At 49.2% G+C, this 20,706-nt stretch overlaps 9 protein-coding genes across 9 annotated transcripts; 3 read left to right on the top strand and 6 right to left on the bottom strand.

Moving 5' to 3' along the window:
- Positions 1–341: 341 nt before the first annotated feature.
- On the top strand, positions 342–1,627 carry BO88DRAFT_265379 (DUF453 domain protein). Its single transcript, XM_025702310.1, has one exon. The coding sequence runs from the start codon at positions 443–445 to the stop codon at positions 1,586–1,588; it is 1,146 nt and encodes a 381-aa protein (XP_025564258.1). The 5' UTR covers positions 342–442; the 3' UTR covers positions 1,589–1,627.
- A 711-nt stretch (positions 1,628–2,338) lies between these two features.
- On the top strand, positions 2,339–6,611 carry BO88DRAFT_424686 (aconitase; the record flags this gene model as incomplete). The annotated part of the gene is made up of 6 exons (XM_025708756.1): positions 2,339–3,205; positions 3,267–3,914; positions 4,059–4,099; positions 4,393–5,342; positions 5,394–5,605; positions 5,661–6,611. 6 exons carry the CDS (start codon positions 2,339–2,341, stop codon positions 6,609–6,611), a joined length of 3,669 nt encoding a protein of 1,222 aa, XP_025564257.1.
- Positions 6,612–6,622: 11 nt separating this feature from the next.
- Positions 6,623–8,210, bottom strand: BO88DRAFT_404070 (putative aminotransferase). Its single transcript, XM_025706522.1, has one exon. It carries the CDS (start codon positions 7,970–7,972, stop codon positions 6,668–6,670), a length of 1,305 nt encoding a protein of 434 aa, XP_025564256.1. The 5' UTR covers positions 7,973–8,210; the 3' UTR covers positions 6,623–6,667.
- Positions 8,211–9,489: 1,279 nt separating this feature from the next.
- Positions 9,490–10,777, bottom strand: BO88DRAFT_480874 (uncharacterized protein; the record flags this gene model as incomplete). The annotated part of the gene is made up of 2 exons (XM_025712172.1): positions 9,490–9,546; positions 9,680–10,777. The coding sequence occupies 2 exons, from the start codon at positions 10,775–10,777 to the stop codon at positions 9,490–9,492; spliced, it is 1,155 nt and encodes a 384-aa protein (XP_025564255.1).
- Positions 10,778–11,505: 728 nt separating this feature from the next.
- Positions 11,506–12,840, bottom strand: BO88DRAFT_337621 (squalene synthase; the record flags this gene model as incomplete). The annotated part of the gene is made up of 3 exons (XM_025702946.1): positions 11,506–11,583; positions 11,634–12,708; positions 12,773–12,840. The coding sequence occupies 3 exons, from the start codon at positions 12,838–12,840 to the stop codon at positions 11,506–11,508; spliced, it is 1,221 nt and encodes a 406-aa protein (XP_025564254.1).
- Positions 12,841–13,290: 450 nt separating this feature from the next.
- On the top strand, positions 13,291–15,229 carry BO88DRAFT_424682 (uncharacterized protein; the record flags this gene model as incomplete). The annotated part of the gene is made up of 3 exons (XM_025708755.1): positions 13,291–13,854; positions 14,228–14,531; positions 14,721–15,229. The coding sequence occupies 3 exons, from the start codon at positions 13,291–13,293 to the stop codon at positions 15,227–15,229; spliced, it is 1,377 nt and encodes a 458-aa protein (XP_025564253.1).
- BO88DRAFT_404069 (glutathione S-transferase-like protein) lies at positions 15,124–16,503 on the bottom strand. The gene has a single exon (XM_025706521.1). It carries the CDS (start codon positions 16,192–16,194, stop codon positions 15,346–15,348), a length of 849 nt encoding a protein of 282 aa, XP_025564252.1. The 5' UTR covers positions 16,195–16,503; the 3' UTR covers positions 15,124–15,345.
- Positions 16,504–16,738: 235 nt separating this feature from the next.
- On the bottom strand, positions 16,739–18,081 carry BO88DRAFT_404068 (putative short-chain dehydrogenase/reductase family protein). Its single transcript, XM_025706520.1, has 2 exons — positions 17,106–18,081; positions 16,739–17,045 (listed from the first exon to the last, which is right to left on the bottom strand). The coding sequence occupies exons 1-2, from the start codon at positions 18,011–18,013 to the stop codon at positions 16,931–16,933; spliced, it is 1,023 nt and encodes a 340-aa protein (XP_025564251.1). The 5' UTR covers positions 18,014–18,081; the 3' UTR covers positions 16,739–16,930.
- Positions 18,082–18,496: 415 nt separating this feature from the next.
- Positions 18,497–20,097, bottom strand: BO88DRAFT_443115 (uncharacterized protein; the record flags this gene model as incomplete). The annotated part of the gene is made up of 4 exons (XM_025709998.1): positions 19,754–20,097; positions 19,224–19,689; positions 19,084–19,176; positions 18,497–19,035 (listed from the first exon to the last, which is right to left on the bottom strand). The coding sequence occupies exons 1-4, from the start codon at positions 19,847–19,849 to the stop codon at positions 18,497–18,499; spliced, it is 1,194 nt and encodes a 397-aa protein (XP_025564250.1). The 5' UTR covers positions 19,850–20,097.
- Positions 20,098–20,706: the final 609 nt, after the last annotated feature.

The following is a 20,706-nucleotide window of genomic DNA, read 5'->3' as shown; positions in this document are numbered from 1 at the left end:
GGACTGGATTGGAAAGAGGCCTTAGATTCACAACCAGGATCAATCGTACGGCCAGATTCAATCATGACACTTCTACTCCAGGCCCAATACGATCTGTCGCGGTCTCAATACCTCGGGTCAACGGCTGGGCCTGACGCCGCCGATGAGATTTTGCCGATGCTAGTCAAGCTAGCTGTTTCTGTAATATGCATCTGGCATTCAAATTGTATACTTCAACGTATTTCTCATCTCAGGCACTAGGTATACCTGTGTCTCTTGGTGAGGAGTGGATTGGAGACATCCATAAAGCGATTTGCGATCGGATGAGCCGATGAGCGCGGCTGTGACCGGTTAATTTGTATCGGATGGATCCGATGGCAACCTTAATCCCTGTCCTGGAGACAACATTAAAAACTACCCAATCATTTGCACAAACGTTGTTCCTAACCATCAAACCACCATCATGTTCAAATATACCTATCGAAATCGGGTCGCTTTTAGCGCTAGGCGCTATTTGTCGAAGCAACACTCCCTCCCTGCGGCCTATTACCGCGGAGGCACCTCGCGCGCCGTCATGTTCAATCAGGCCCATCTCCCTCCTCGCTCGGAGTGGAACGCCATCTTTCGCTCCGTCATTGGCAGCCCTGATCCATACGGACGGCAGCTTGATGGCCTGGGAGGGGGTATCTCCAGCCTCTCCAAGGTATGCGTGGTGGGGAGATCCACTCACCCCGATGCCGACGTCGATTACACTTTTGTGTCGTTGGGGGTCAAAAATTCCGATGTCGATTACTCCAGCAACTGTGGCAATATGATAAGTGCCATTGGTCCCTTTGCCCTTGACCAAAAGCTTGTTTCTTCCCAAACGCCCGAGTCGGCTACTGTACGCATCCACAACACTAATACCGGGAAAATAATCACTGCCTCCTTTCCCGTGGTGGACGGCGAGGCTGCCTCTAGCGGCGACTTCGCTATTGATGGCGTTGCCGGCACAGCTGCTAGGATTCAATTAGATTTTGTCAACCCGGCTGGCTCGGTGACCGGGAAGATGCTGCCGACGGGGCAGACAAGGGACGAGTTCGACGGTGTTCCAGCCACATGTATTGACGTGGCCAATCCATGCGTTTTTGTTCCAGCTAGCAGCTTGGGCGTCCGCGGTGACTTAACTCCAGACGAGATTGCCGCTCATCCCGACCTTCTGCAAAGGCTGGATTCTATCCGGCGCCAGGCGGGAGTCAAGATGGGTATAGCACCGACTACCGATGCTGTTCCAGGAAGTATTCCCAAGGTTTGCATGGTGTCGCCACCTCAGGAGTCTAAGGGGAAGGACTCTGTCGACCTGCTTGTGCGGGCCATTTCTGTGGGACAGCCGCACAAGGCAGTTCCTATCACTGTCGCGCTGGCTGTTTCTGCAGCTGCTCGCGTGAGAGGTAGCACTGTTGAGGATGCAACCAACAAAGATAGTGTCAGTGATGCTGGTCTTACAATTGGTCATGCAAGTGGAAATTTGCTTGTTGCGGCCAAGTTCGAGGATGATCAGCTTACGGCAGCAACTGTCTTCCGTACTGCGCGTCGGCTGTTTGAGGGCCAGATTTATTGGAAGAGGTAAATGATTCGAAACCAGAAAATAATTATAACGTGCTTGAAGCTTCTCGCATTTTTGAGCGGGGTCAGTCACCTGTAATGATCGTAGTGCTACTTTGCTATAACATGATATTAGTGTAATATAAACCTAACTTGTCGGGACATTTGACAGTAGCCAGGCACCCACCAAGTACTCTACCTCTGCTGTTTATGTGACTTCTTCTCCTCCCCAAAGGGATGTTTTTTTCAGGATCGAAGAACGTAAGATAGATACAATGCAGCTTTTCGTTGGCACTGTCTCTCGATATCACGATCTCTATTGGGTCAAAGTATCTTGCGTCTGGCTGCTCCAAAACTTCCCTAAGCATGATCATGAGATGACTGTGCACTAGATAGTGATCTGCATATCACTCCATATAAACCACAATATCTTATTGGCCCATTCGCCACCGGTGCGTCGTTAAGTAAAGTCTGTCGGAGCATCCGATGGGAAATGGGTGCAGCAATACTCATACCCACCTGGGGTGCCAAACCCACACCTGATAATTAGGCGATCGAGACGAGGGGCAGGAAGACAACGCCATACAGCCATAGATATCCTCCAATCAAACAAGAGTAAATACAATGACTTAAATTGACCATGTCATGAGGTATCTGCACCCCGCTTTTTCTTCCTTGACTCCAGATGCTCTTCCCCATGGGGGATCAGACGTAAAGTACTTAATCCGCCGAGTAAGTCTTTGAGGCAGGGGGCACACAAGAAAGCAGCATTAAAATGGCAAGCCTTACTCTCCCTGTTGTTGGCACCAAGTTACAAGTCGCTCTGGTACTTCTTATTGTTGCTCCTTCCTTCATTCTCTTCGGATACAACCAAGCGGTCTTGGGCAGTCTACTCAGCCTCCAAAGTTGGGTGTCAGTGTTCCCAGACATAGACACGATAAACACCTCAGGAGCACAAAAGTCTCATAACTCGACATCCCAAGGTGCATGCAATGCCTCGTTTCAGATGGGCTGTCTGATCGGTGCTCTTTCCCTTTCTCTTTACGGCGACAAACTCGGACGTCGAAAGACAGTTTTCATCGGAGCTGTGATCACCGTCATCGGTCAGGCTCTGCAGGTCTCCGCAACCACATTAATCCAGTTGGTCGTTGGACGAGTTATCCTAGGGTTCGCTATTGGCCAAATCAGCGGTACGGTGCCTATATGGCTCTCGGAATGTGCCTCGCCGAAGTACCGCGGACAACTGGGAATCTGTACGGGTATCTTCATCAGTACGGGTTACACATTGTGTAACTGGATTGATTTGGGATTCAGCTATCTACCCCCTTCCACTGGACAATGGAGAGCTCCGCTCGCTATTCCCTTCCTCTTCTCGGCAATGATACTGGTTTCTGCTTTCACATTCCCGGAGTCACCTCGTTGGCTGGTATCTAGAGGCCGAGTCGAAGAAGCCACGACTAGTCTCTGCCGCTATCGAGGAAAGCATGCGCATGATGAGATGATTATGGGCGAGATAGCCCATATTCAGCTTGCTTTGGAGGGGAGTGGGACCATGTCCATCCTGGATATTTTCGATCGTAATGACAAGACGCGTCTCTTGCTGCGTTTTTGGCTCTGCATGGGGCTGAACTTCTTCCAGCAGGTGAGTTGGCGACCACTTGCAAGACCTGAATTTGTATATGTCTCCATTGCTAATTTATCAGGCCTGCGGAGGCAACCTAATATCCGTTTACAGTTCCACCATCTTCGAAAACTACCTACACATGACGCCCACCATGTCTAGAGTCTTAGCGTCCTGCGTACTATCATGGAAAACTCTCTGCTGCATAATAACATTTTGGACTATCGACAACTGGGGCCGTCGTCTATCCTTCATGGTAAGCGGAGCCGGTATGTCCGTTTGCATGGCCGTGCTGGCCGTCACCACCGGCTTGGGCAAAATCACGCATCCAATGGCGATAGCATATGTTGCCTTTATGTTTGTCTTCAACTTCTTCTACCCGATCGGCTTTATGGGTGGCAACTTTCTCTATACAGCTGAGATTGCGCCTGTGCGTCTGCGAGCGGCCATGTCTTCGCTCGCAACTGCTAACCACTGGCTATGGAATTTGGCGGTCGTTTTGGTTACGCCGGTCGCTATTGATACGATTGGGTGCTGGTACTACGTGATCTATGCGCTCATATCTGCGACGATCCCGGTCTGCGTGTACTTCTTCTATCCGGAGACGATGCACCGTAGTCTGGAGATGCTTGATCGGGTGTTTGTGGATGCCCCTTCTATCTGGAAGATTGTGCCGATGGCCAGAGGGTTGCCGCTCGGGGAAGTCGGCACAGCAGAGAGTGGAGGTAAAGTGTCCGAGGAAAAAAAGACGGAGGATATGGATGGTAATGTTGAGATGCGGGAATATGTCTAGATGGATAAGCTGGACAGCGTTGCTATTGTCATTACTAGTTGTTCCTCAGATAGAGGAGTTGCGATATGCTCATCGGCTCAGCCGACGGAACCATCCGAAGCGGCCACCAGGATGACCGAGGTGTAAATCAGCCACAGCTGGAGTTGTTACATAAACCCTTGCGATTTACATCTACTGTCTTATCCAATAAATCACTCTTGTTTACCAATGCATTATCAAGATGATTAGAACACGAGTGAGCTGTCCCAAGTTAGCCAGAGGCTATGCCTCGCACACCCAAGTGCCAATCAGTCGACTTGAACAACACAAAATAAACATATCCCAATACCCTTCCGCCATCCAATCACTCAGAAAGCGGTAACTACTCATGTCACATACACTGAACCATTAGTGCCCTACTAATATCCACCCTCAGATACAATCGCCCTCTAACATACGCCGAAAAAGTCCTCTACAGCCACCTCGACACCACCTTCGACGAGCGCATCGAGCGCGGCAAGACCCAACTCAAACTACGCCCGCAACGCATAGCATGTCAAGATGCGACAGCCCAAATGGCTCTGATCCAGTTCATGTCCGCCGGATTAGACACAGCTGCCGTGCCTACGACAGTCCACTGTGATCATTTGATTGTCAGTCGTGACGGCGAAACGCAGGACCTTGCGCGAGCGCTCGACAATCATAAAGAAGTTTACGATTTTCTCGAGTCCGCATGTCAGAAATACAACATGGGGTTCTGGAAGCCCGGTGCGGGAATCATTCACCAGATTGTGCTGGAGAACTACGCCTTCCCAAGTGGGATGATGATCGGGACGGATTCGCATACCCCCAATGCGGGAGGTCTGGGCATGATAGCCATCGGAGTCGGCGGTGCTGATGCCGTGGACGTAATGGCTGGATTGCCGTTGGAGCTGCAAGCGCCCAAGGTATTAGGTGTTCGTTTGACGGGACAGTTGTCCGGATGGGCTTCGCCGAAGGATATTATCAATGCTGTAGCTGAGACACTTTCCGTCAAGGGGGGAACAGGGTCCATTATTGAATACTTTGGACCTGGGGCGCAGACTTTATCAGCTACTGGAATGGCAACGGTTTGCAATATGGGTGCAGAGACGGGTGCCACGACGTCCATCTTCCCTTATGCGTCACAGATGGCGGATTATCTTCGTGCTAACCATCGCTATGAGATGGCTGATGCAGTTAAGAGCATTGCGCCGGAGCTGCGGGCTGATCAAGGGGCTGAGTATGATAATGTCATTGAGCTGGATCTGTCAACTCTCGAGCCACGCATCAATGGACCTTTCACGCCGGACTTTTCTACGCCGGTTTCGCGGCTTGGTGAAGCCGCAGCGGAGAATCAGTGGCCGGGTGAATTGACGGCAGCTTTAATTGGTTCGTGTACTAACTCTTCATTTGAAGATATGGGACGTGCAGCTAGTCTCGCTCAACAGGCATTAGATGCAGGGTTGGAACCGAAGATGCCGCTTTTGGTATCCCCGGGTAGTGTTCAGACGCGCGAGACGTTGAAAGATGCTGGCATCTTGCCAGTCTTTGAGAGACTCGGTGCGACGATGCTTCCCAACGCCTGTGGCCCATGCTGTGGGTCTTGGGATAGAGTTGACATGCCAAAGGTATAGTATTGCCATTCCACTTCCCACACGACATCATTTCTAACGGTATAACTAGGGCACACCCAACTCCATCATAACCTCCTACAACCGGAACTTCTCCGGCCGATTGGACTCCAACCCAGCAACCAACGTATTCCTAGCATCCCCGGAGCTCGTCATAGCAAAGGCCTTCTCCCGCGACCTATCCTTCGATCCAACCACCGACACGCTCCGTACACCGTCCGGCGAGCAATTCCACTTCCTCCCCCCAACCAGCGACACCCTCCCCTCAAAGGGCTACCTCTCCTCCGATTCAGCCTACGCACCCCCACCCGCAAACCGAGATAACATCTCCGTCAAAATCGACCCTTCATCTCTCCGCCTCCAAAAGCTCTCTCCATTTCCACCCTGGCCCGGACACGACTTCGAGAACTGCGCCATTTTAATCAAAACAGCCGGAAAGTGTACAACAGACCACATCACCCCGGCCGGTCCATGGTTCCGCTACCGCGGGCACCTTGAAAATATCTCCAACAACACGCTAATCGGGGCAACCAACGCCGAGAACGGCAAGGTAAACAGTATCAGGAACCAGCTCACAAAGCAGGACGGACAGGAAGTGCCCGCTACAGCACGTCACTACAAAGAAAACGGCGTGCCGTGGGTGGTCATCGCAGACCATAACTACGGCGAGGGCAGTTCGCGGGAGCATGCGGCGCTGCAACCGAGGTATCTAGGTGGTGTGGCGATCATTGCAAAGTCCTTTGCGAGAATTCATGAAGCGAATCTGAAGAAGCAGGGTTTGTTGGCGTTGACGTTTGAGAGTGAGCAGGATTATGATAGGATTAGGGCCGAAGATCGGGTTAGTATTATGGGGCTTGGGGAAGGCGAGTTTGTTCCGGGGAGCGCTTTGAGGTTGGTGGTCAATGGAGGCGAGTGGGAGGCTGTGCTCAGACATAGTTTTACCGAGGAGCAGATTGGGTACTTTAGAAGTGGGAGTGCGTTGAACCTTATGGCAGGGAAGTAGTTAGATGCTATTTACAGTCGATGTGTATTAATATGATATATCATGCTCTAACCGAATCATAAATCGCCCAATGCCAGCACTATCCTCCGCAACGCCTCCTCAAGATACTCCCTCGGATGCGTAAACACAATCCTGAACCACCCACTATGCTCAGATCCGAACAACACCCCGCTAGCCAGGAAGACCTTCCTCTGCAGCAGAAGCTGCATCACCTTGTCGCTGATCCCGTCACCCAAATCTGCAGTCTGCTCGGGGTGTAACTCGCGATACCTCTTACCCAGATTAACCCAGAGGAAGAACGCAGCATTAACCCCCGGAGCATATTCAATCCCATTTTCCCTTAGCCGTTGAACAGCAAACGCATATGACTCAGACATCCTCTGCCGATTAAGCTCGATATACCTCGTAGTAAAGTCCGTGTCTTCAAGGACCGTAGCAGCGACATGTTCCGAAACAGACGAGGAATAACTATACAACGACACGCCCTGCAACGCCTTATGCAGAATGGGATTATTCTGAGAGATGATCACCCCGAGTCGAATACCATTGGCGCCGAAATCCTTACTCATTCCCCATAATGCATGGACTAGACTAGGGTCGATGATTCCGGTTGGGTCGATCGACAAGGCGGACACGAATGGCACGGGTACATGCTCGTCAACGGCATTCTCCCACACGGACAGCGCATATATCTCATCGCTGATCAAATGAATCTGATATTTATGACACAGCCGCATCAGATGAATGATAGTTTCCCGGGGGTAGCACCGACCCAGCGGGTTATGAGGATGACAGAGCATCAAGGCGCGGACTTTCCGGCCGGTGTTCTGCTGAAACGTGAGTAGTGCGCGCTCGTAGCAGTCCACGGCTTGCAGACTGAATGGATCGCAGTCACCAAATTCTACAGGGACGACTGTCGCCCCGGGGCGGAGGGACATGTCTGGGATGAAGGTGCCGTAGTAGGGTCTGCCCAGGAGGATACCTTCGCCGGGGTCGGTGAAGGCCCATGAGATGTGCTCAATGGCGGAGGAGACACCGTTTGTGACGAGGAGGTCGTCGATGGTCAGTGGTTTGCATGGTTGAAGGTGTTTGTTGAGGAATGATACCATGGCGCGTCGGAGGCGCTCTGCGCCAATGGCACCATCGTTGTAGGTGAGGTACTTGGCTGGGAGGGTGAGCTTCGTGGTGTTGATGTATTCCAGCAGGTAGTCATGCATCAGTGCGTTTTCGGCAACCCCTACGTTCACGTAGCCGTCGGGTTTGGTTGTAGGACACCATGGGTTCTTGAGGATGTCCCACATCAGGTTGTTGGATGAGGAGACAACTGTGCGGGCTCGGTTGGACAGAGGGGAGGGATCCATGTTGGTGGATGAATGGTTTGTATGCTACAATTGGGGTGGCTTGGTGATTGAGATGGGCTTTGGGTGCCAGAAGAGAAGTGAGGATTTGACACACGTGAGGAGGGAAACCACTGGATGAGGCGGATAGCTGTGGATCGATCCTTGGCAGTTCTATATAATCATGAAAAATTCGGGACAGGTAAATGTCGTATGAGGCTTTTCAAGGATGGTATTGGTACTGGTACTGTTGATGCGGAACTGATCCGGACACAGCGTAGACACCTTACATTCCACAGCTTCGGTGCCTCAGAAAATTAGTGAATTACATCACGGTGAAGCAGGTGAGTCAAAATCTGGTTTGTGTTTAATGGTTCGCTTAGTCTTGACTCAAGGTTGGTCGGGAACCTAATATCCCCACCATGGATGATCCGGTGGAGAAAGTTTGCGGCAGATGAAGAACTGGTGTGGCATACCGGAGGGTTGTGGTTCGGCAGACCGAACTTGGTGAAGTGGGTCATGAAGGGTTTCTCTTTGTCAACCTTTGTGGATGCTTCATGATGTGGGTGACAATCACTTCTTTTAATCCACACTGAGGACAGGATTGCCAGCCTAAAGAGGGGCGATCACCGCCATCCCACTGTGGCTGGTAATCCCTTGCGGGAGACAGTTCTAGTAGGGACAGATAGTATACCTTGTGACCTCTGCGGCACATCGCGCCTTAGATATCCTGTCTGATGAATGCGTCTCGAAGCATGTGCGGTGATCTATGTTCTCGGGTTGCCTTCGTATTGCGAATTTCCGGAAATTTGGTGGAGTGCCATTTTCGCATGGCTTTGGGGAACATGTTGATATGATGATAATCACCTTGACTTTGTCGCGGAAGGAATTTGAGTGGTACTAGATTTTGGAGGTAGTTAGCTAGCCATTTTGGAATTGAATTGAGGGTAGATGACAGAGAACCAAATGTAGATAAGTGTGTCCGTTCCGAAAGGTTATCAAAAGAACCCATTAGATAGTAATCAGCGTGCTCAGCCCTGATCTTTTATCCCAGGCTTTGGAAACGTCGAAAATATGTTGGTATTCCAAGTGAACCACAGCAATATTGGGAATGATCAATTGCTGGCGTTCGAACCTTGCGGAAAGGGTTTCCTTATGCCGGGGACAACAAGTCAATTATCTGGGATGTTGTCAACCATTAGCAGACAGAATTCAATACCAAAGAATACAGGCAGTCCGGAATACATAGTTCTGCTGTGTCTGTTACTCATCCAGTAGCTCTCGCTAGCTTAGACATATCACTGTCAACATGCAGAATTACCAGATATATCTGGCCTTGACTGCTTACAAACGTTTGATACAAGAGGAATAAGAAACAAGCTAAGAGTCCATATTGAACTGCTCTATCAAATTACTAACTAGTCTGAGAACACAAGCAGCATTGGATTGTGGTAGTGTGCACGCACTGTAGCTAACACTATGTATGCAAAGATCCATGGGGGCCGACTAGCTATCCCTCTGATAACTTCAGAATGTCCATACTATGGTTTGCGTGTTCGAATTTCATGGCGGTGACATCGTCTCCTCCAGTTCCTGTTCTCGCAATGTCGTCTCGTCGGAGTTCGGATTATGATTAATCAACATGCCTCCTCTGAATGGGTCTTCGAAGATGAAATTAGGATCAGGAGAGAGCGCCCGTCGAGGTTCATAGTTGGGCTCCGGGTATTCAACCCAAAATTGATTCTCCACGTTTTGACAGCTGTACTCGTCGCCACGGCGAACACGGGAATAAGCCCGTCTCGGTTGCCAAGAGGCAATGTGGGCAGCACACGTTCGAAAGTGCTCCGGAAGATCCACCTCTTGATACGACCGATGATAAGCCCGCCTACTGTAACACTCATCTTCATCAGATCTATCGACCTTTGGCCAGTGGTTATGATTGTGATAACAAGCCCGACAGTATGTTCCAGACTCCAAGGTTTTGGTTTCATTATCCCAATAAGGGAGTGGAGCGGTAGCCATGAATTGTAATTGGTGGCAGTCGCCTTCATACCAAACAGTCACGCTCGGACGAGGATTGAGTGGAGGACGAGCGAGCGGACGTCTAATAGATGGAGACCTCCGGGGTCCCCATTCCGAGAAAGTCGCAAATTCTCTCTTCATGGTACGACGTGCTTCATGTGTTTTGCTCTGTGATCCTTCGAGCCCGTGGAGTAGCACAGCTATCGCATCACTCTGGGAGACGCTTGCCAGACGGACCCCAGGTTCCCACACACTGTGGACAATCGGAATATCCCCGAGGTCTGTCTCCTTCAGATCGAAGTAAAAACAGATGTCCTTCACGCGGGCGATTCTGTACAATGGATTGTGATAATTGCAGTTGTAACAGCACCGCTTGAGTGTTGGAAGGTGGAGGTATGGTCCGAAATCATGGCAGGTTCGACACAAAGGTTGGGTAAACTCGTTATAGAGCTGTTCAGTGGTGTAATGGTGAGAGAGACGCATCTTGTCCATCAGATGCAGTGTTTCAAATGCCTTTTCTCTGAGCAACCGATAGGGACGGAGTGATAGAACTTGAGATTCTGATACTGCATCGACCAGAAGCAGGTTGCCCAGGCTAGCCACGTCCAAATAGAGAAGGATGTGATGGATAAGTTCAAGGGGAAGAAAATAACCAAGAAAGAGATTGAGACCAGCATTTGATTGTCTGTTGTCCTTTGACAAGATATTCTCAACTGTTGGCTGCGGGGGTTGTGGCTTCTGATACTTGGAAAACCCAAAGACCTTGCTGATCGGGTTCTCAATCCGGTAAGCAAAGCCGGATGCCATGATGTAAGATATGAGACTTTGAAGAATGGTAGACTGGATTGACAGAGTGAGTTAGATTATATTGATGATGTTATATCGGGTGAGATAGAGAACAAGTCCATACCAAGGTTTAAAGTCGACACGGAGGATGCACATGTAGGGTGCACAGTTTTGTGATGGCAGGAGTGTCAAGGGACTCTCCAGATCACAACGTGAGTGAAATTTTAGACCATGAATCGTCGCGGCAACACTATGGTAGCACCAGCACGTGCAACCTCAAACAACAACTTGGACCCAAATCCAATCTGTGAAATGGTATGGCTACACAATACCGTCAATACTTGATTGACTAGTACTGAATGCAGATTTTATTGTACAATAGGGGGTTGCTTGTAGAGATTTTCGACTTCCTTACCAGCATCTACGTTAGGCTAATATGCTATTCACGAAGCACTGTTAACTGCGATAGACAGCCACCGTTGACCCGTGTTTCCTATTTGGCTTGATAAGGGAGGCTGAGATGCTGTTAGTATGGACCATATGAATACTGACCGAGTTACGTGATCTTTCCCTAGTAAGATGCTCGCGAGGACATAGGAAGCACTCATTCAGGTCTGTTATGCTGACACCCCTATACAATTACCTGATGTAAAATATTCTTCAATCTTATCTATAATATGGGCTTCTTAGGTACACACTTTTCAATTTACCATCCTGCTATCTCGCAGGAGTGCGTCTAATAAAATCTACTATTCCTGCCCACCCTCATTCATCACATGAGCTATTTTATCTTCCGGAATCAATAGACCTTCGGCCGCTTTCTCAATCTGTAGTTGTTAATACTCGCTCGGTGGAAAGTGCAAGTTGAATAACATACAGTATCGCAGAACGTATTTATTTCGGAGAGATTGGTGGCATTTCCAAAATTCTTAGCTTTGATGCGTCGTGCATATCGACTGACAATTCGACACAGCCCCGGCAAGCCTTGTGTGCACTCGAGCATCAGGTGACATGCTTCGCCCCTGCTGATCTTGATGCTGACATTCCGTTCAAACAGAGCGGGGTTGCGGAAGCATAGTTCCAGTGTCGCAATAGCCATGCCCTGAGGCACAGCGCAGAAATTGAAGATGCTCTGCTCATTCAACCCAGCCAGATAAATGAGACATTCCTTGACATGCTCAAGTGCGTTGAGAATCATCTCAGAACTGCACTCTATGGCCGCCTCACGATTCTCTGGCTTGAACAAATCTGCAAAGTTGATGGCGTACCTAGACCATATCTGATGGGGCCAGAACCGACGATTGTTTTCGTGATCTTCACTGACGTCGCGGATGATATTGGTCTTCTGCAGAAAGAGACTCATTGACCGAGGTAAAGTTCGGTTGTCGAGTAATGACGGGTTGCAAAGTTGCGCTTCGATGAAGAAGCGGGTAAGACCCTCACCGACACAGCCGGCAACATAATAGCAGTACAGCTCATACTCGGCTATAGTCATGACGCCGGCATTATCTGGATGGCCCAGGGTAACCTTGTGGCAGAAGTCGGCCATTCCGTTACCCATTATTTTAGTGATGTTCTTGATAATGTGTTTGTAGGCTGGCTTCAAAGCTTTATACTCTCTGATAACGTGATGGAAGTGAACAAGCAGTTCGCGGTCCTTCTCTTCGGGACGGTTGCCATCGTATGTCCACCCGTCTTTCATTATTATATTTTCAAACTCACGAAGCAAGGTCTGCTTGGTCTTCACAGTAATAGAAGGGTCGTCTTCTATGCTGTCGAGACCTCGGAGGACAAGGTAGAAGATACAAATCGGGACGAGCAGTTCGGAGTGGAGCTCCTTAATGATAACGCTGAAGCTCCGGCTGGTTTGATCAAGAAACTTGAAACAAACCTGCCGAGATTCGCTTTCACTTATAATATAGGATCGATGATTTGGGTTGTGTTGGGTCATCCTATGATTGTGAAAATGCAATATGTCAGTTATCAATGGCAGGACAATGGGTGTGGGATGATCACCATTGCAGGACATCCGTCAAATGAAAAGAATGAAACACATAGTAAAGAGCATTGCTAATTGATTCCATCTTTATTGATATATAAATAAGAGAACGACTTTTGCGATGGCCAGATTTCACATGGTTTGGATCTAGGGGGCTTTTAAGGGTATAGAAAGTGGAGGCGGAGCGGAGCGGGATTCACATCCCGCTATTTTAGTTGCGGGAGCGGATTTCGAATTTTCAATCCCCCGAAATCCGTCCACCGGAGGGTTCAGTTAATGCCAGGAACTCTACATTCGCGGTGCAGCGGCGCCTGAATTCTTATTGGACTATCCAGTGTCTCAATTACACTTCACATTTCTTTGCTGAATTAGATGGAAAAGACAGCACGTAATAATGGAAAGCCGGCCGCATACGGCCGAGCATGCGTCAACTGTGCTCGCGTCAAACGCAAATGCATGCTGCGAGCCAATGGAGATGGATGTGAAAGGTAATCCACCTGGCGAAAACACCATTGGCGATCGTTGGCTCATATACATGGTCAGATGCTTTCGGCTCAAAGTAGAATGCAACCCTTCTCATACCGTCCGCAGGAGTGGCTCGAGACCCAACGGCTCTCAAGCTGCTCGTCTGGAGCAGAAGTTAGACGGGCTCGTTTCATTATTGAAGGCTCGCCAGGGTAGCCTTGAACCCGAAGAAACTGCTTCGTCATCAGGGTCCTTTATATCAGCTCCCTCTCGCGCTTCAGTGCCTGCAGATCGTAGGTCGCATGCACAACCGGTTGTTGGTGATCTTGATAGAGCAACTACAGATCATGGCAACAAGTATCCAAATAATCCATCAGAAAGTGGGGGGCTATTCCCACATAGCCTTTCCGAGGCTCCCAATCCATCGTCTCATGATGCAAAACAACGTTTCAAAACTTTCTATAAACACTATACCGAATTTCTCCCTCTTCTATATTTCGAGAATGGGTCGACCTCTGAAGCGCTGTACCGAGAGTCACCATTTCTCTGGCTATGTATAATGGCTGTGACATCTACATACGCCAAAGAACAGAGCAGTCTAGCAAAGAAAGTCCGAGAGGTTGCCGCTCGTGAGGTAATCGTAGAAGGCAAATGTACGATGGATCTGTTGCATGGTCTCCTCTGTTTCATCGGTTGGTCAGTTCTACTTATCACACCCTTGGTAACTGCATGACTAATCGCGATCTATAACTAGGGGACACTTTCGCTTCTCTATGGGATCACTTCTCACCATTTTGTCTCAGCTATGTACTGCTTTGACGGTTGACCTGGAACTTCGAAGTCGGCATTCTGAAGAGAGTAATTTGAATCATATGTTTCCTCGACCGATTGCATCTCAGATTCAGGGGGCTACAGACAGGTTCCAGCCAAGAAGCATCGTAAAGGCACGAACGGCATTGGCTTGCTACTTTCTCACATCATGGTCAGCACTTCATCGAACTATATAGAATACCGCTAATAGCACATCCAGCGTTGCAACGTTTCAAACAGTTGGGGAGAGCTTGGCATGGTCACCATACCTTGAAGAGTGTCTGAAAATGTTACAAGGCTCAAAATGTGTTGGAGGAGACGAGCTGCTGGTGCACATGATCAAGCTTCAGCGCATAACGAGCAAGGTCACTGATGTCCGTATGCAACTAAGAGATAATGACAGCGAACAAAGTACACGTCTTATCTATCCATACATATTTGCCCTCAACACTCAATTATCCGAGACGAGAAAGCAATTACCCCTGCACCTGGCCACGAATAGTACGTTCAATCTGCAATCCCTGACTCGACACCATCACAGTTCTCACTGATACTCCATAGAGATGCTTGAAGCAATGTCCCTGCACACAGAAATCTACATCAATGACCTTATCTTTACGCGCCTTGGGCATTGCCCTCTTCTAGACGATATCAGCAGCATGGAGGCCCTTCTTAATTGCCTCAATGCAGCGAAACGCGCCGTGGACATTATGTTCAACTTCAAACCAACCGAGTATACATACTTCCCCTTCTTTCTGTGGAGGCAGTTCCGAACCGTAATTTTAACCCTCATTCGACTCGCATCCTTCGAAGATCCGGCTTGGGACGTGAAAATGGTTCGACAAACTGTAGACATTGCGTCCATTCTTGACAAGACTGCTGAGAACCTAAGCAATGTACCAACCAACGTTGATGATGGCATTGCTGATCCCGAAAACGTGGTTTCAAAATCATTAGCCTGGGTGAACAGAATGAGGTCTGCCTTACTCGCAGTTTATGGCCAGTCAACAGATGCCCAGGCCGCAACCTCTGAAATGCAGAGCTCAATGGGGATACCAGGTGTGGAACCGTTGCTACCCAGGCAGCAATCCCAGGAAGTGGCTTCAACCATAGACATATTCTCATCACTCGATCATGAACTCTTTGGCGACGATGTTTTTGGGTGGTGGCCGCCCTTATATTCGGAAAATGGGCCATGAAACCTGCTTATGGAAAGGCTTTGATGTATAACTTCAGATATGTTACTGTACAAGATTTTTCCTTCCCTTGTTCTATTATTATCCATCAAATTTTCCGTCTCACTCACTTTCGCAACCTATTTCACCTCAGCATAAACATCCAACGCATCATGCAACCTCCCAAAGACACCTCCATGCCACCCCCTCAACTGCTCCCACTCCGTCGACGGCAACGTAACCCTCGACATCCTCAACCACCCACCGACAATAAAATCCGCGTGACTAGGCCTCTGCCCCAGCAAAAACGGCCCACTAGTGTCCCTCTCAAACATCTTCGCCAAGTCCCCAAGCATATCCCGGAACGAATTCAACACCTGCTCTCTCTTCTCCCCGTCAAGAGCAAAATCATCCCACGACTTGAACCCCGCCCGCCGGACAAACTCCGCCTTACTCTCCTCCGCCGTTTCCGGATCAAACGGCATTTTCTGCACCATCAACAATGTATGCACGCTGAACGCCGCATCGACATTATTATTGAACCTTGCGTAATCCGCATACTCGGTATCATTCCGCTCCGATAGCGGTACCAGCACCTTGAGCTCCTCTTTCAGCTCGTAATCCAGGTTCTGTGGAGGGAAGAGATCCCCACCACCAGAAGCGGGGTAGGTCTTTTGTAGGTAGACGGCGATGTCGAAGGAGTCGCCGATGAGGGAGTTTGTGGTAGGGTCGGAGAGGATGGGGAGGGTGTAGAAGTCGCTACCGTCGGCGAATTTGCGACATGCGGGGAGGTTCAGGCTGCGGCGGACTTTGGATACTTCGGGGAGCTTGACCCATGTTGTGGAGTAGGGGGCGTTTTTGAAGTTCAGGGCCAGGCGCGCTTTCCAGGGGTTTACCGCTGCGGCGTTGCGGGTTACTGGAGGCCGCATGGCGATGTCGTAGTAGGTCATTGTTGGGGTGGGGTTGGAGGTGGTGGTTGTGGTTGCCATTGTGGAGAGTGGGGAGGTCATGTAATAATTGAGGGTTATAGTTGGTGGTATTTGTCTGTATGAGGTTGATATATCGGGGGATTGGGTATGATAATATGCAATTGAGCTCTTGAATGGGAATTTCAGGTGATGTTCATGAGGATCGAGGTTGAGTTATATAGCTGGGCCTGCAGGATAACGTCACGTGGGATGGGAAGCTCGGGTGGGGTAGCGTCCCCCGAATCTGGAGATCCTCAGGTGAGAGATCTGTGCCAAAGTGTAGAATTTTTAGTCTTTCCATGGCTAATTCTGGAAACTGCAAGCAGTTTGGGCCCAGGAGTGGGCTGTGCTATGATCATGATTTGGTGTGTTCATCTCGACTCAGAATGACTCATGCCCACTCATGCTGGCCAAGTGGGTCCGTGTGGAGTACTGCCCCCACTCCCCGATTGATCTGGAGATTTGAGAGGCATCCGGATTTCTTCAACGTCATAGAGTCGTGAAACCTCCTTTTTATGCTGCATTGGGTGTGCTTATGTGTAGACATTCCAAAGTCTAAGCGAGGCTGCTTTTCATCGCATAAACCATACATGGAAGTTCGCTCTATTCTTCCGTATTTCGCCCGTTGGTCAATTCTTAGAAATGAAATTGCTCTGGTGCTGCTACCTCTTCAATGTCATAGATCTAAGATCCAGATTTCAGCTTGGAGAAACAATTACTAAATAATAGCGGCTAGGTGGTTTGGCCGTTTTGAGAACTACAGAGTCTCAAGTATTCTTCGCACACCGGCAAAATCAAGTTCATCCATCGTCTCCTGCCACAGCTGCTCAATAGATTGCTTCCCCTCTGGCGTATACAACGACGCGTTGAACCTGAACATACGTGTGTTAGTTATGATGTGAGAGATGTGAAGAGAAGTCCTCAATACGTACGGCTCAACCTTCCAACTCATCAGAAAGCACCCATGCGACTCCTTCCCTTTTAGTACAGCAGCATCAACATACGTCGATGCACCAACCTTGACTGTCCTCCCTGTCAATGCTCCAAATACCGCCAACCCAGCCTTCGCATAACCAGACGAATCCCGCCCCAAGTCTGTGCCTTTCACGAAGGCCGGATCTGCTAGGTTGACAATCACATCATCTGCGGCGACATATTCGACTAGCTTATACATAAACGCATGAGCGAGAAGCTTCGACATGCAGTACAACCTATTTCCATCGAATGTATCTGGGTGATCGAACAATTTGAGGAGGGGTGCGTCCTTCGGGTTAGGTAGACTCGGCAGAAGCGATAATGCCGCGCTGACGATAGTCAATCGGCCCGGAAATCCTTTCGGGGACTTGTTCTTCAAGCTTGGAAGAAGTAGAGTAGCTAAGAACATGGTCGAGAGATAGTTTACTTGGATTGTTTCCTCGTGGCCGGTGTTTGGATTGGTGGTGAACTGGGCTTGTCTCACCCCAGCATTTAGGATAGCAATGTCTAGTCGGGGAAGATGGTTTTCGACCCGCTTTGCAAAACTTTGTATGGAGGCATATGAGCTCATGTCAAGTAGCCATACATCTATTGTTGACTTGGGATTAACGGCTCGAAGCTTGGCTGCTGCAGCTTCGCCCTTTTCGGGAGAGCGAACGGCGAGGATCAAGTGGCTAAGTTGAAGAGATAGAAGCTGGAAAGCACATTCATATCCCAGTCCACAATTTCCTCCAGTGATTATGGCAACTTGACCAGAGAGATTTATGGTTGCGGTTGGCCAGTTAGGCTTGGCACAGAATTGGTTATAAAAGAACACATTGGGGAAGAAGGGAGCGGTCGATGGGGCAAGGTCCTTTGAGGCCATTGTGGGTGGAATAGGACTTTTTAAGATAAACTGCAGATGATCTCAAAGAGAAAGTATTGTCTTTGAAGTAGCCTGTCTAGTTCTCTTAATACCAGTTCCTGATGATCCTATATATCACGGTCATCAGCCACTAAGCCCAAAGCGGCACCCAATGTCCGCGGACTTAAGCCGGGTGTTTGGCGCGGCCCACCCATTCTTCACTTGGTTTTTCTGTTCGTGCTGGAGATATCCTATCCCCGCATATATCATATATGATATGTCGCGTCTTAACTCCGATCCTGATAATGGTATGTTGAGGCGTACGCTGTAGCCAGGGATCATATGATACTTAGTTACCTCAGTATGCGTGGTCTTCGATAACCACTACCTCATCCTTATCATCCGCCCATCATCATTAGATCCAGATAGATCAAAAAGATATATATATCTGGATCCATCCCTGCCCACCTTATCGAGAGAAAAAGCAAAAGCCAAATCTAGGCCTCATTGACGGTGATTTGCCGCTGCCTTGGGAGCTTTCAACAAAGTATGGTAATCGATATCGCTGTTAAAGCTGGTGAGCCCGGAGCCATCATTGGAAGCGGCAGGGTCCTTCCTGGAGAGACCAAACCACGTTCGCAACCCCGTGATGGTTGCTTGCGGAATAGATGGTAGTCTAATTTGACGTGTCTGGGTTTTGTTTTCCTCCGCTGGTGACCCCTCTGCTGTGCCACTCGACGAACCCAACACGGCGTCCTTGATCCGGGTGAGGTATTTCTTGAACGCAGTTGAGACCTCGTTCGATCCGATCAAAGTGGATCGGTAGACGGTGATGGATCCCATGGTAACTCCAATGCATCCCTCCAAATGAAGCCAGAATACCTGCCATGGGTAGTCGAGAAGTCCGTGGTACCACGTGCCTGCGGTGCGAATAATGGAGCATGTGCACATGAAGATCGAGAGACACAGGAAGCATCCAAGACCTAATTTCGTCAAGGCTCGTAACTGCACTTTGTATAGCAATCGCATTGGAATACTAATGACTGGGAAAAGTTAGTTATAGCTAATCCTCATCTGGCTTAGTGACATACTCATCAGGTCAGTGAGCGCATCCAGAATCGGTGGAAGCCAGACCATTGCGAGGACTGTGCTGTTCGGCACAGGTAAAGAGGGAAAGCATTTTGCTTTGAATGGTTAGTGTGAGAGATTATCGCTGACGAGGGATCCTTACAGATTGCCTTCATTCCTGTATACGGACAAGGAACGATCGGTGCGACAAAGGCGCTCAAGATCCACGAAATAAAGGATAGCCCCACAGTGCAACGGTAATAAAGGATAAACCAGCGTGACATCCCCACCAGGAGAGGGTGGAAGAATGCCAGGTAGCACCACTTGACGGCAAAGACTGTGGTCCAGAGGAGGACTATAAAGGCGATATTAAAGCCATAATCTTTCGCATGTTCTTCTAGATGTGAGGCGAGAAAGAGAAGTGCGTCAACATTTCCTTCCAATGCTGCCATCTGAAAGTAGATGGTGTATGCACGGAGAAAGCCCAGTACCGTTCCTATCAGCAGCGTGGTAAAAGCAAAGCTAAGGAATGCATCGTCCAAATAGAGGCGTCGTCGGGTGAAGAGTCGGATGAAGATGCGGCCAAGAAACGACAGTGCTGCCAACGCGAAGAAAATGCCAACGGCTATCTGGTATTCATACATGTTGAGTTAGAGTGATACCTTCGGATAATTATGCTTGAAATAGCCTTACCCCATATTGCCGCTGGGTAATCCGACCGATATCACCTATGACCGGCGGGGTCTGAGAATCTTGACTAGACGTGAGATTCAACGAGGATATGTCCATATTGAAGCTTTCTCAAAGGACTTGGGCATATCATATACAGGTGTACATACACTTCTTGATACACCTCCCCGACAGGAACACCGCTTTATGTATAGCTGGGCTGTCAGACCCTGTGGTTGCACGAGTGTCTGGGTTGGATGTGCAGGGACTTGAGCGGCTCACTAGATTTCCTCCTACATATTCTATGCTGACTGCATTTAATTGACCTCACGAGAATGATAATGCCAGCAAGGGGCTAAAGGGTTGCCTTAAGATTCTCAGTCTCCCTTCGAAGACTCAGCCTCAATTACCAGCGCTTTAGACTTGAAAAGTGCGATGTTGGGATTGATAATTCTTCTCTTCCATCATTCACGTGTTCTTAGCAATAGCCATCTAGCTCTGTCTCTCAAGGACGCTTGTCATCAGTGGGTGGGAACCGATATCCCTTCCAAGACTCACTAGCGTCACCCCTGTCTTGAGTGTCCTGGCTACAATGAAGACCATGACCGTTTCCTATGTCATTACTATATGAATAGCCGACGCAGATACCAGGAGGTGCCTTTTCCCTTCATGTGCAAATAATCAATATACCTTCCACGATGAGCTATACGCACTCTGTTCGCTGGCATGTCACTCTTGAGACTAAGTAGCATCGCTCGGAGGTTACGGAGTACCCGTCATGTCTCTGAGCTACAGCGTCAGGAGTGCTGAAAATACTCTGCTAAAATTGCACATGCCATTGTCCAGCTTAGTTTACCAATATGGCTCCTTCACGGTTGCCATAACCTTCATGTACTACGCGACATCTCCCCTTTAACGCCCCAAGCTGAGATGCTGAGGCGCTGAGCAGTAAGGCCGAGAAACTGCGGCCGTGCTGT

Source organism: Aspergillus vadensis, assembly GCF_003184925.1.
Source record: "Aspergillus vadensis CBS 113365 unplaced genomic scaffold BO88scaffold_8, whole genome shotgun sequence".
NCBI lineage: Eukaryota > Fungi > Ascomycota > Eurotiomycetes > Eurotiales > Aspergillaceae > Aspergillus > Aspergillus vadensis.
This window is presented reverse-complemented; position numbering and strand designations above follow the sequence as displayed.

Bases quoted from the DNA above. Each gene is read 5' to 3' on its own strand.
- BO88DRAFT_404068 (XM_025706520.1), bottom strand. From the start codon at position 18,013: ATGGCCTCAAAGGACCTTGCCCCATCGACCGCTCCCTTCTTCCCCAAT. The intron at 17,046-17,105 runs GTACGTATTGAG...ACGTATGTTCAG, and splicing joins ATGAGTTGGAAGGTTGAGCC to GTTCAACGCGTCGTTGTATA.
- BO88DRAFT_404070 (XM_025706522.1), bottom strand. From the start codon at position 7,972: ATGGATCCCTCCCCTCTGTCCAACCGAGCCCGCACAGTTGTCTCCTCA.
- BO88DRAFT_265379 (XM_025702310.1), top strand. From the start codon at position 443: ATGTTCAAATATACCTATCGAAATCGGGTCGCTTTTAGCGCTAGGCGC.
- BO88DRAFT_404069 (XM_025706521.1), bottom strand. From the start codon at position 16,194: ATGGCAACCACAACCACCACCTCCAACCCCACCCCAACAATGACCTAC.